This window comes from Chiloscyllium punctatum, chromosome 11 (assembly GCF_047496795.1).
Source record: "Chiloscyllium punctatum isolate Juve2018m chromosome 11, sChiPun1.3, whole genome shotgun sequence".
Lineage (NCBI taxonomy): Eukaryota > Metazoa > Chordata > Chondrichthyes > Orectolobiformes > Hemiscylliidae > Chiloscyllium > Chiloscyllium punctatum.
The window spans coordinates 32,334,869-32,348,503 of NC_092749.1; the positions used below are offsets into that span (position 1 = coordinate 32,334,869).

The window sequence follows — 13,635 nt, forward strand, 5'->3', positions numbered from 1 at the left end:
TCTGTTCTTACTGGAAAGAAGAAGGCTAAGGGGGGATTTGATAGAGACATACAAGATAAACAGAGGATTAGATAGGGTAGACAGTGAAAGTCTTTTTCCTAGAATGATGATGTCAGCTTGTACGAGAGGGCGTAACTACAAATTGAGGGGTGATAGATTTAAGACAGATGTCAGAGGCAGGTTCTTTACTCAGAGAATGGGAAGGACATGGAATGCCCTACCTGCCAACGTCGTCAACTCAGCCACATTAGGGAGATTTAAATCTTGGATAAGCACATGGATGATGATGGGATAGTGTAGGGGGAGGAGCTGAGAATAGTTCACAGGTCGGCACAACATCGAGGGCCGAAGGGCCTGTTCTGTGCTGTATTGTTCTATGTTCTAAAATGTCACGAAAACCTTCTTAAGCAACAGCTGGCCAGTCCTTCTGAATTTTGAGATGGCTTTGGCTTGGATGGCAAGCTCAGATTAGACTGCCAGGGTCTGGTGACATAGCCTCACCTACCAGTCCTCCAAGAAGCACACAAAGGCAAGGCAGGGATAAGTGAGTGCTAGGACAGCGAGTGAACAGGCCAGAGATACGGCCTCATCCATTCCATGAACTAGGAGCACACAGCATCCTTGCTATAGCATTAGAAGGACAGTTGCAGGTTTCGCCTGAGGTGCAGCATTGAAATACAAAAGCTTCCTCTAAGGGTCTCAGAGATGTGCTAGGATGGTTCGTAGTGGTTAATAGTGTTGAATGTGAATATCTGTGGATGTGGAGTGCATGTGGTCCCTGCCCATGGAGCATGCCTTGAGATATTGGTGCCCAGTGCCCAAACAGGGCGTTCTTTGGAGCAACCAGTGAGCTGAAGTCATCAGGTATCTGATCTGACTTCCATGTTGAGAATCCTCAAGGTCTATTTTGCTTGCGGCGGGTGGTAGACTGGGAAGCTGCAAGGTGAGATCTGCAGTTACTAAGGTAATTAATAAGCAATAATCCCCCTTAATAGGAAATTGGCTGCTCCTTGTGAGAAGCTTGCCTCAACACATATTTAAAAGACATAGCAGGTTGCTCTTGACATCGAGATCAGCCTCACTGGACTTCTCACAAGATTCTGCCACAGTTCTTGCGATGGCCGGCACAATTCAGGCCAATATTAGAATCGCACAAGGAGACTTACGAAATGAATGAAAGTCACATGGCTTCTCTTGGGGATTCATTTGCAACCAAAAGCGTACAATTAGGTTATGCTATCTTAAAGTTCACTTTACAGAAGACCTTTAAATCATTCAAGGATTCCAGGGCTGTCCATCCACACCTCGATAGGTTGAACACTCACAAATGTCTCTATTGTGGACTCTCTCTCATTGAGACCAAGAAGTCTATCAAAACTACTTAAATTAGTTGGAGGTTAAGCTATGATCAGAGATGAAAATCATGAAACTTCAGTTCCATCAGGGTAGCTGGGATTATGGGAAACTGAAAAATCTAGGTTCCAATACTGCCACCATAGGCAGTTAGCTAATTAATAAGGTGCTATGTATCCTACTGTCAGTAAAGAGCTCCACCCAGTGGGATGATTGTTGTCTCTTGTATCTTCCACACCTTTCCATCTTGTCAGTAAAATTAAAACAGACATGCATAACTTGCATGGATCACACTCAACATCGGGGAAGGATTGCAGATAATATTGTAACTTTCCACTAAGATGATCATGCCAGTATCTGAATCCACTTGATTCACAGGCAGCCACAGTTTAATGTAAATTAAACAAAAGAAAGCTGTTCCACTGTCAACAATTTCTTGCAAACAAGTTGGGATTATGTTAGAATTAACAAGGTTTAAAAGACTCTGTTAAGTGGCAATGTGCCATTGTCCCCAAGGCAATAATTCTAGTAGCTTTTAACACTGGAGAATGTCACAGATGAGAGACATGCAAATGGCAGCTAATTCTGCTTCACAACAGCTCAGATAGGAATACACTTCACTTTAGTCAGTCATTTTCCAGTACAGCTCAAGAATTGATCTCCGAAAATAAAGACAAAAAATCTGCAGATACTCGGCAGCTCAGTGATGGATCTGATAAAGAGTCATTGACCTGAAAAGTTAACTCCTATTTTTACTTCACAGATGCAGATTGTCCTACTGAATGATTTTGTGGTTGTCTGTTTTTATTTCAGTTTTTTATACATTTCCAATGTCAGATGATCTCCTTACACTGCAACACAATGTCCTTTAGAGAAATGTATGGTAAATACATTTGGTAAAGATGACTTTCTCCGATCTTTTCTGTTTTTATAGACTTTGCCTGAGGTGTGTTCGGAACAGGACGAGTTGGATTTCTTGATGGAGGCCCTGATAATTAGGTAAGAACATTTTAACAGATTATCAGAGGAAACAGTAAGATTCCTTGCCGAGCAGCATTAGAAGCAATAACTTTCCATTGTATTCCCCCCTTTTCTCTTCTCATCCCTTTCTTCTCAACCCAATCCCAGCACAAAACCATGATCAATACCACTCAAGTACTTCTTCCCCCTAGGTGAACAGGATGATCCGTGATGTTAGCAGTTCTAAGAGGTTACTGCTTCAGAGCTAACACACTTTAAATCGCTTGCAAAGAAGTCCCTTCTTGAAGGCAGTTGTGTTAAGGTGGATAAATTCAAGCCCACCAATCCTTACAGCTTTGAATGTCATTTTGAGACTTCAACAGATCTAGGCTGCCGGCCACCAAAAGGTATATTTAAGAAGAAATGAAAAATTCTGTAAGGGCTTGAGGAACAGGGCAGGGTCTCCCTGTGTTCAAGTTCAGAGCCATCCCCTGGTGAAACTGTATCCCTCTTACCCACTCTGAGCCTCAAGGGTGACTGGTTGCAGTCCCAGTAGTCACCACGCACTCCCAGTGGCACTGCTGAGACTGGTCATCTGTTGTCCATCTGTTCTTGATGGTGGGATAATCTCCCAGACAGAAACAGAGCAAGACTTAGAAAAGATTCAGGTTTGGGCTGATATGTGACAAGTAACTAGGAGAAAGTGAGGACTGCAGATGCTGGAGATCAGATTCCAGAGTGTGGTGCTGGAAAAGCACAGCAGGTCAGTCAGCATCCGAGGAACAGGAGAATCAATGTTTCGGGCTCAAGCCCTTCATCTGTTTCGACATGTGACAAGTAATGTTCATTTCATACAGTGAAAGGCAATGACCATCTCCAATCAAAGAGAATCTAGCCATCTCCCCTTGATATTCAACAGCATTGCTAATGTTGAATCCCCCCAACAATCAATATCATAGGGGTTAACATTGACAGAAACTGGACCAGCCACATAAACACTGAGGCTATAAGAACAGGTTAGACAAGACAGGAGGTTTTGCAAGTGGGTACAAAATTGTTGATTGCATTCAACATTTAGTCCATGGACTGAGTACACAGTTGTGCTGAATCTCAAATTTGGCCGTCTATAAAGTTCTGTGGGTTACCTGCAGCAGCAGACTGTAATCAACCACAACCTGTAACCTGATGGCTTGGCACATACCCCTCTCTTCCATTGCACCACGCTTGGGAATCGAACCTGATTGCAGGAAGGCCTGCCAGGAGCAGCACCAGGTATACCTAAAAATGAGGTCTCAACCCAGTGAAATTACAACTCAGGATTCATTACAACTGTGTGTTGAGCCCATGGTGGATTTGCTATGGGAAATGTAAGGTAACAGGATTAGGATAGGGGGCTGGATCTGGGTGGGATACATCTTGGAGGGTTGGTGCAGACCCACTGGACCAAACAGCCACTTTGCACACTGCAGGAATTCTTTGACTCAATATGAGCAAGACAGAGACAGCATTCAGTTTGGGCTGAATAGAAACAGCAATCTCTTCAAATAACCCCAGCCCCAAAGCTGGGGGAGCAATGAACACCAGTTCAAAAGGCAAAATCAAATCTCAGCCAGAGGTGGCAAGTAGATAATTTAAGCTTCAAAATTCAAATCACACAACAGAACACAATGACCATCTCCAATAAAATGAGACACTAACCACCTTCCCTTGATATTCAATGGCATTACCGTTGCTGAATCTCCCAACTGTCAACATCATAGGGGTTAACAGTGACAGAAACTGGGAGAAAGTGAGGACTGCAGATGCTGGAAGTCAGAGTCAACAAGTGCAGCGCTGGAAAAGCACAGCAGGTCAGGCAGCATCTGAGGAGCAGGAGAGTCGACATTTCCTTCAGGAATGTGGATGAGGGAAGTAGGATGTGAGATAAATAGAAGGGGACGGTTTGGGGCTGAGGGGGAAGGTAGCTTGAAAGGCGATAGGTAGATGCAGGTGGGGGCTGATGGTGATAGGTGGGAGTGGAGGGTGGAGTGGATAGGAGGGAAGGAAGATGGACAGGTAGGACAGTTCAGGAGGATGGTGCCAAGTTGGAGGGTTGCAACTGGGATGAGGTGGGGGGAGGGGAGATCAAGAAACTGGTGAAATCAACATAGATGCCGTGTGGTCGGAGGGTCTCAAGGCAGAAGATGAAGCGTTCTTCCTCCAGGCATCAGGTGGCTTGGATTTGACAGTGGAGGTGGGCCAGGACTTGCATGTCTTTGGTGGAGTGGGAGGGGGAGTTAAAGTGTTCGGCCACAGGGCAGTGGGGTTGTTTGGTGCAGCTGTCCCAGAGATGTTCTCTGAAATGGATACAGTAGATCCATTGCTCCCTATGTGGCCTCCTCTACATTAGGGAGGCAGGATGCCAACTTGCTGAACTTTACAGAGAATATCTCCAGAACACACGCACCAAACAATCTCACTGCCCTGTGCCCGACCACTTCAGCTCCACCTCCCACTCCTCCAAAGACATGCAAGTCCTGGGCATCCTCCACTGCTAAATCCTAGCCACCCAACGACTGGAAGAAGAATGCCTAATCTGCCAGCTTGGGACCCTCCAACCACAAGGGACCAGCATCGGTTTCACCAGTTTCCTCATCTCCCCTCTCCCCACCTCATCCCAGATCCAACTCTCTAACTCAGCGCCGCCCTCTTTAACTGTCCAACCTGTCCATTTTCCTTCCCACCTATCCGCTCCACCCTCCATTCCAACCCAGTACCATCAGCACCCCCATCTGCATCTACCTATCACCTTCCAAGCTACCTTGCTCCCAGCCCCAATTCCCCTTCTATTTCTCTCTCAGTCCCTTCCCCCTCTCTACATTCCTGATGAAGGGCTTATGCCCGAAAAGTTGACTCTCCCGCTCCTGCTGTGCTTTTCCAGCACCACACTTTTCAACAATTGACAGAAACTGGACCAGGCAAATAAATACTATGGCTGCAGGAACTGGTTAGACACTGGATATTTTGCAGTGGATAATGCACCTTCTAATTTCCCACAACCTGTTCAAGACACAGGAGTGAGACAGAGTAGTCACCATTTGCCTCAGCGAGTGTGGTTTGCAAATATCTGTTTCCATGGGTTTTAGAAGTATAAATTTTAATTTTAGGAGCACACATCTAATATTTCAATCTCAAAGTTATGTAAAATGGAAATGTGATAGAAGCAATATATTGTGGTAATCAGAATGCAATGCATTTATTTAATAATGTCAGAGTTAGTAGGGAGAAAACTTCAGAAATGGAGGACTCATCTTTGAGTTTTGCTAAGTCATGTGCTTTACACTTACCTCATTAAAATATCCACTATTTCAGCAGTTCCAGGTGAAATGAAGCTATCAGCAGTTTGTAAATAAAGGAATTCCTTTGTGGGATCTGCAAGGTTGGCAAAAAGGCAGCTAACTCCATCAATGATATAAATTGTTCCTGTGAGTTTTAGAATTTAATCGAAGATTTGATTTTGAAGCCAAAAGTTAATTATTATAAATTTCTGTGTGGAGCATACCATATATATTGTTCCGCAGGGCTTGGTGTTGGAACACCTTGCTGCTTGTTTTATACCTTAACGACTTGGACTTAAATGTGAGGGGCACAATTGGGAAATTTGCAGATGACACAAAAAATAGCCATGTAGTGGATAGCCAAGGCTAACTGTATGCTCCAAAATGATATATATTAGTGAGTGGAGTGGGCAGGAATGTGGCAGGTGGAGTTCAATTCTAATGAGTGTGAGGTAATGCATTTAGGGAGGTCCAACAGTAAAAGAGAATACACAACACATAAGAGTATACTAAGAGGGGCAAATGAAGTGAGAGGGCTTGGCACGCAAGGTAACAGTAGAGACAGCACATATAGATAAAAAGGCATATGAATACTCTCTGTCATTGGTAGAGGTATAGAATACAAAAGTAGGGATATAATGATGAGACAGTAGTAAGGTCACTACTGAAGTATTGTACACAATTGGTGTATTTGCTCTGGAGAGAGGTGCAGATAAGATTGACTAGAATGTTATCAGAGCTGGAGAACTGTAGCTACGAGGAGAGATTGGAGAGGTCTGGGTTGTTTTCCTTGGAATAGAGAAAGCTGAGGGATGACATGACTGAGGGATGCAAATTGTGGGGGGGAGAGATAAGAGTGGACAAGAGGAAGTTGTTTCCCTTGGCAGAGTTGAAAAACCAGAGGTCATAGCTTCAAGCTAAGTGGCAGAAGAAAATTATTTTACGTGGAGGGTGGTGGATGTCTGGAATTCACTGCCAAGTTTGTTGTGGTGGCAGAGACCCTTTGGCCTTTTGGTTAGCATGGACCAGTTTGGGCCAAAGAGCCTGTCTCCGTGCTGTAGGATTCCATGACTCTATAATTCTAAAAGTCCAACAAAGCCAAACTAAGTAGTATCGTACCTAAAACTTTATACTGTCAAACCCAGAATCGAAATTCATGAAACATGAATGAGTGGTCAAATTGTGGTTAGTTTTAAATTAATTTACATATCAAATCAAACACAGTTACAAAATCCTTCAAGATTTTGTCTTCCTTACTAGGATTTTCAACTTTTTTTTCTAACATTTAGCCTGATCCCCAGCTGACAGCATGCATATCCAACTTTCATTCTGTAGATACAGTTTTCACCAGAAATGCCATAAATCTACAAGACCTCCTCAACTTTGCTGGCGATTGTCAGGATGGTGGAGATCCACCAATGTTTTCTTCAAATAACAGAAATTGCTGTAGCAACTGTGGATTTTCCTATTCTCAGTTTTTTGGATTTGGCATTCATTTTCTTCAGCCAGTATGTACTGCACCATTGCAATCACCATCTGAGTCTGATTGTTCTACATCCTTTTGTATGGTTTCAATACTCCAGGCATGCCGGTTCTCATCTCTGTTTCAATCTTATTCTCTTTTAAAAAATGGAAAGGACACGTTCCTTTCTCAATTTCCCATTTCAATGAAGGTCTGCCTCAAAGACAAAAGCTTTGAAACCACAGATTCCATCAAGACATTCAAGAAGCTCAACACCATTCAGGACAAAGCAGTTCATTTGATTTGTCTTAAACAGTCATTTCTTTGATTATTAACACACAGTGACAACTACATGTACCATATAACAGATGTCATGCAACAACTCACCTTCAACAGCACTTTCCAGGCCCACAAAATCTGATACCTACAGGAACAAATACAATAGGCACAGGCAATACCATTATCTGCAAATTTTTATCCATGTCACGCATTATCCTGATTTGGAACAATATCACTGTTCCTGTACTGTCATGGGATCAAAATGCTGGAACTCCCTAAATGGCAGCTGTGAGTTTATTGCAGCAGTTCAAGAAGGCAACTCACCAGTCATCACATTTTCACAGCAGTCAGGAATGGACAACAAACATTGGCCCTGACAGGGACTCCACATCTGATGAAACGATAAAAAAACTACAAACATTGCTGCACCACTCAAATTGTTTAGTGCCATTATTTGAGGGACTAGCAAACAAATTCACTATCAGAGGATCACTTAAGACCATTACATCTACTGGACTCAGCTTGCCATGCATGTTCCTACTTACTTATGTACTTAACCAGACTGCTTTTGCGATCACCAAACATTCTTGGTTTTTCAAAGGTTAAATTTTGCAGCCCTAGCTCCAGCACATGCCTCCAAGGTTACATAGAAGTGCTACTTCTAAAATACCAGTTCAAATGGATTGGACCCTAAAATGTATGGTATGGGTAGCACAGGAGATGACTGGCCAGCAGAAGTGGCATTTGGTATGTGCAATGCCAGTAGAAACAGGGTTTCAAGGCTACAGAATTCTCCAGTTCTTGGAAGAGCAGAGATATTCTGCAGCACTGGAATATTTATTACTTTGCTCCATTAATGTTTTGCCAAATTCATCTCTCACCCAATCTTGTTTGACCCAGAAACCTCCCTGCACTTGCAATAAAAATAAAATTTAATGGGAATGAGGTTCAATCGCCTTGGAAGCTGCCAGATCTCTCCCGGGTATTCAGATATTGGTCCTCATATATCTTCTTGTACATTGTCACATAACAAAATGATCAATGGTGTTCTTAAAAATTGTAAATGTGTCCTTTTTTCCAATGATTCCAGTAAATTCTGCCACCAGAATATTGTGCGATGTATAGGAGTCAGCCTGCAGGCTCTTCCTCGCTTCATTCTACTGGAGCTGATGGCGGGAGGAGACATGAAATCCTTCCTTCGAGAGTATCGACCTAAACCGGTAAGAAGTGATGTACTGTATACAGACCAACATATATATCATGTCCACCGATCCATTAGGTCTCATTCATTTGTCATGTGCATTGCCTGGACCACTCGAAAAATTGTCCTATTTTAGTGTTCTAGATTCCAGTTCTTCAATTGGATTTGCAACTGATCTCATGTTCAGGTTGAATTAGGCCAGAATTGCTGCTGCAGTGATCCCCTTATCCAGTCGAAATAGGCTGCCAATACTCAACGTATTCACATCCAGATCCCCATTTTTGAGATGCTCATTCATAGATGCAGAAAAGATCCCATTTTAGCCTCAAGTTGTGATCAGTTGCCAGATGACACAGATTAAGTGTCAGCATTTAACTTGATGCTTTATTCAGACAGGCTGGCAAAATATCAAGTGTTACTATTTTCTGAATTTCTATAGTTCTAATTGACGATAAACCCGAGGCACTTGGAAATGAAAAACCATGGATTAAAGGTTAATGTGTTAATGCAGGCACTGACGTTTGAAGTATAACTAGCACTTGTTATAATGTATTGGTTGTCAGTTTTTGTATCACTGATTGAAACTGGGTGACAGAATGTTAGACTGGGATCTGTGCTACATTGTATCAACAGCCTGGAATACTGACATACAAAATATTGAGCAGCAGAATAATGAAATGTTTCATTTATAATTAGGCTTGCTTCATTATTGTCTGTCTAAACTGACACAAAAAATCATCTAAACGCAAAGTTTAACTTTAAGCAATTCATTCTGTCACTTGGCAAAGTTAACCAGTAGCTGCTTATATAATTAACATTTCCCTCTTCTCAGTAAACTTATTTGACAACTGGGGATAATCAGAGATGAAAAATAAACCAATGGTTTTCTCATTTTACTCCGAACTCTTACTTCTTATTGTATGTCACTTGTGTTAACCCCTGTCTCCCCAGTCCCGACATACCAGATGCTGTCTCATTCTGTCGTACATGTAAACACTCCTCTTATTTGGCCACACAGAAGAGGAAGTAGACTGCTCAGACTTACTACCCATTTTCACCAACTGTCCATCTACCACTTGCCACTGACATTAGATTTCAGAAATGTGGTCAAGGGCTTTACAGAAACAGCTAAGAGCCTCACTTGGACAAAGCAAAGTGGGGTCTTATGATGTCAATAGGATCCAGATACAATTTTCATAATTTTAAGTGGTAATTGGTGTAAAGCGGTAATAATCGTGTTCTTTAAACTGCAACCTCTCACAGAATGCAATTGATCACATTAAATCTGGTCTTTTTCCTTCCATTTAATCTTTATGTCTCTCTGTCTCCCTCACACACATACACGAAGAGCACCATCACCACAGGAATGCAGGAAACTACTTGAGAACGGGACAATTTTGGGCTCATTCATTTAGTGAAATGTCTTTTCCTGATGTTTGGGCCATTGGTAAATCCACTTACTGATGCTCTCTTTCAGTATAGGAATAAGGCTGAGAGATGGCAGCAGTTCACAGGGCATAGAGGCAAAGTTCAGAATCATAGAATTGTTAAAGTACAAATTAAGGCCATTCAAATTGTAGTGTCTACATGTGCTGCCTAAATAAGAAATTCACATTGTACCATTTTGCCACATTTTCCTTGGAGCACTGCACATTATTCCTTTTAAAATCAGTCAGGGCAGGTGATTTAAACTCAGTATTTAGCAGGTGAAAGAGATTCTTTGGGACATTCATTGATAGAAAGGTGAGTGCAATTGAGCGAACTAACAGAAAGGAACATGTTGATGAATAGTGCCTACAGCCGTGCTAATGGCTCTGAAATTGTTGGAATGGCATATCTCACTGTGTTGTAAAGGCGACATTTTGTGTGTAATTCACTTCAATCCATAATAAAAAAATCAGACTGAGATATTTGGAAACTTCATCAGGGTTTATTCTTGCTAACGCTTCCTATGGGAGGAATGGTCCTTTCCTGATCTGTTATAAGACATTAAGCTTTGGACCCAAAACATTAACTCTGCTTTCTCTCCACAGATGCTGCCAGACGAGCTGAATTGTACCAGTAATTTCTGTTTTTGTTTCATTAATTTTTATACCACCTTTACATAGTCACTACTTTATTTAAATGCTAATAGTAAAACTAATGGAGTACTGTAAATCAAAAAGCGCTCTGTCACAGTCAATAATAATATTGTATCATTTCCTGCCCATCATTTCCTGTTATTTTTATGCAAGAAACATGATAAACCTGTGCAATCACTATTGTTATCCCAGCCATCTCTGGCACAGCTAAGATCAACAGAAAGGAAATTCATGCAGGGCACTTATCAAGCAGTTATTCATTTCTACTAATCTTGCATCTCAGCCAAAGATGTATTTCACCCTGATAATTAGAATATTTTTGTAGAATGCATCTTGTTCTACAATGGAGCTCCAAAGACATCCTGGATATCAAGAAAAGAACAAGAAGCAGTAGAACACAGGAACAGGCCCTTCGGCCCACCAAGCCAGCGCCAGCACACAACATCTTTCTGAACTAAAAACTTCTGGCCTCTACACGATCCACATCCCTGTACTCCCAGCCTATTCATGTATCTGTCAAGATGCCTTTTAAACTTTACAATTGTATCTGCTTCTCCCACCTCCTCTGGAGCACATTCCAGGCACAGTGTCCAAGAAATGCTCGAGCTCAAATCTCGGAGTTTGAGGAGGGATTGGAGTCACTGCAATGCATCTGCAAATCCAAGATCATCTCAAATATACAATTCAACATGTGCATATCCCACAATTAAAGAAGTTGCAGGAGCTGTACACCATACAGGCCAGGAGGAAGATGTAGGTAGTGAAGCAATATTCCAAACCAGTTTTATTTTGAATACTAGAATGCTGGAGTGCTGGAAGAATCATACCCCAACCATCCAGGGGATGATTTGGCTCTGTACAATAAGAAGTGCAAAAATGCAGTCGGCTGAGGGGTTTCAATAGTCGGGGCATAGATTAATATTTCTGAATGGTATGTGCTGTAGGGTAATCTGCAATATGAAGGGGAACAACCAGGAGTTATGATACATACCTGAACCAATGGCATAAGTAAGCAAAACTGCAGTGTTAGGAGCTAGGAAAATGATTAAAAAACTAAAAAGCAGGAATTTCAAAATTATTCTCATTGCCACTCATTGCTCAATGGCAATGAGTATAACAACAGGAAGATACTGTAGGTGATGGATGGATTTTGAAGAGATTGAGTAGCAGTAGCTAGGGAACTCCTTTAAACAGGAATAACCTAAATTATTTAAAAAGTTAGGGAGTTGCACTGAAGAGAACTGCTAAATCATTATACCTCTAAACATGCAGGAATATTCTGCGTCAGTTGATGAAGCAAGTTGAGAAGCAATTTACAGAAATGACAAGAATGAGCATCTTTTTCCTACTCACAAAAACAACTGACATGGTTACGCTACCCAAACTGAATGGTATTATTCAAATTTTGTGTTGACATTACAGAGCTCACAAAGCATTGATGAAAAAAAATCACAATATGCCTATGGTTGAAGAGTTTAACTAAACTGTATAAAGTTCAAATTTTCACAAAATGGAAGTTCCATTAGACAAGCTATCAACATTGCTTAGTACCTTTGGGAGATTTTGCTTCAACAGATCACCAATTAGTATCATCCTGGTCCTAAAGGTTTTTGAACCAGCTATGTCCAATATTTTACAAGATCTGCATGGAGTCATATCCCACACAGCTGGAATATTAATACATAGGGAAAAGATTGAAGAGCATGATCAGAGAGTTTAGGCAGTCCTAAAGTCTTACAAGCTGAAGGGCTCACCTTTAATGCCAAATGCAAGGAATCTTGGAACACATGGTCAACAATGAAAACGTAGCAGCACATCCTCAGAAGACTAAAGCAATTATGAAGTTCCCCACTCCAAAGTCAATCCAGGTACTCTAAAGATTTTTAGGCATGACAGGCCAATTGGTGAGCGTTTTGCTTCACTTGGCAACCATCACAAACCCTTGGGACAACTCCTTAACAAGTCTCAAGGATGGTAATGGGTCCTGGATTATCAGGATGTGTTTTAGAAGATCCAGAATATGTTGACATCCACAGACATCTGTCCTATCACTAACCCTAGCCTTAACCCTATAATCCACCCCTTCCAACCATTTTAGCAGCCTTTGCTTTAGCTTAAGAACAGTAATCTTGGATTCTGGATAGTGCCATAAACCATTCCAATACATATCAACAGCATCATCAGACACAGAAACACGATATTACAGGGATTGAGGAAGAGGATTCCTCAGTTAGATGGGATCAGGACAGATTTTCAGAATACATCCTTAGCGTGAAAATGGTCATAGGAATGGCTCACAGACCTCTGGTTTCTCTGAATGAAAAGAAACTATCTAGGATACTTCCAAGAATACACAGTTTTTAACTTTGGTTTTTGAGGTACATCTATGAGTGCGTACGCAGGCAGGGAAACAATGACAGGTGCACTCTTCAGAGCACTGACCCACTGCCTCACCAGGTTTGGAAGATAGTTGTTCCAGCAGGGGAGTTGGGAGTTGTGCTTCAGGATCCAGCAGAAGGCCCAATACAGCTTACTCCACAGGACCTGCCTGAGAGATTATCATTCCATTCCTGGCAATTACCCAATGTCTCAAACTCTCCATAAAGGCCCCTGGACTTTGAGTTAGAATTGGAGACTTAGGAAGGTTCCTATTGACTCGAGATTAATATTTACCCAGGAAAAGTTAGAGAATGAAACATGCTTTAAATCTATGCCTGGAGTAGATGTCCCTGACATTCCCCAATTCAGTAACCCATCTCTGGCCCATGAGAGCACCCCCCCCCCCAACTCCACACTGACCCCTATGATCTGAAACCTATTCCACTGACCTGACCTCCCTTGCACCCAAACCCCTTTCTCCTTCGATATGAATCCACAACCCTCAAATTCACCCACCACAATACAGCTCTTGACCCACCTTAAGCACTAATCCACTTAGTAAATACCCTTGCCTCGCTGGCAGGTGAACACATGCTCCCTCAC

At 42.0% G+C, this 13,635-nt stretch overlaps 1 protein-coding gene across 1 annotated transcript in view; it reads left to right on the top strand.

Moving 5' to 3' along the window:
• LOC140482871 (ALK tyrosine kinase receptor-like) overlaps nt 1-13,635 on the top strand; it is a 1,059,465-nt gene that overhangs the window by 984,529 nt on the left and 61,301 nt on the right. The window contains exons 22-23 of the mRNA XM_072580591.1: nt 2,288-2,352; nt 8,462-8,591. Coding sequence (XP_072436692.1) covers nt 2,288-2,352; nt 8,462-8,591 — 195 coding nt within the window. The remainder of the gene's footprint in view (nt 1-2,287; nt 2,353-8,461; nt 8,592-13,635) is intronic.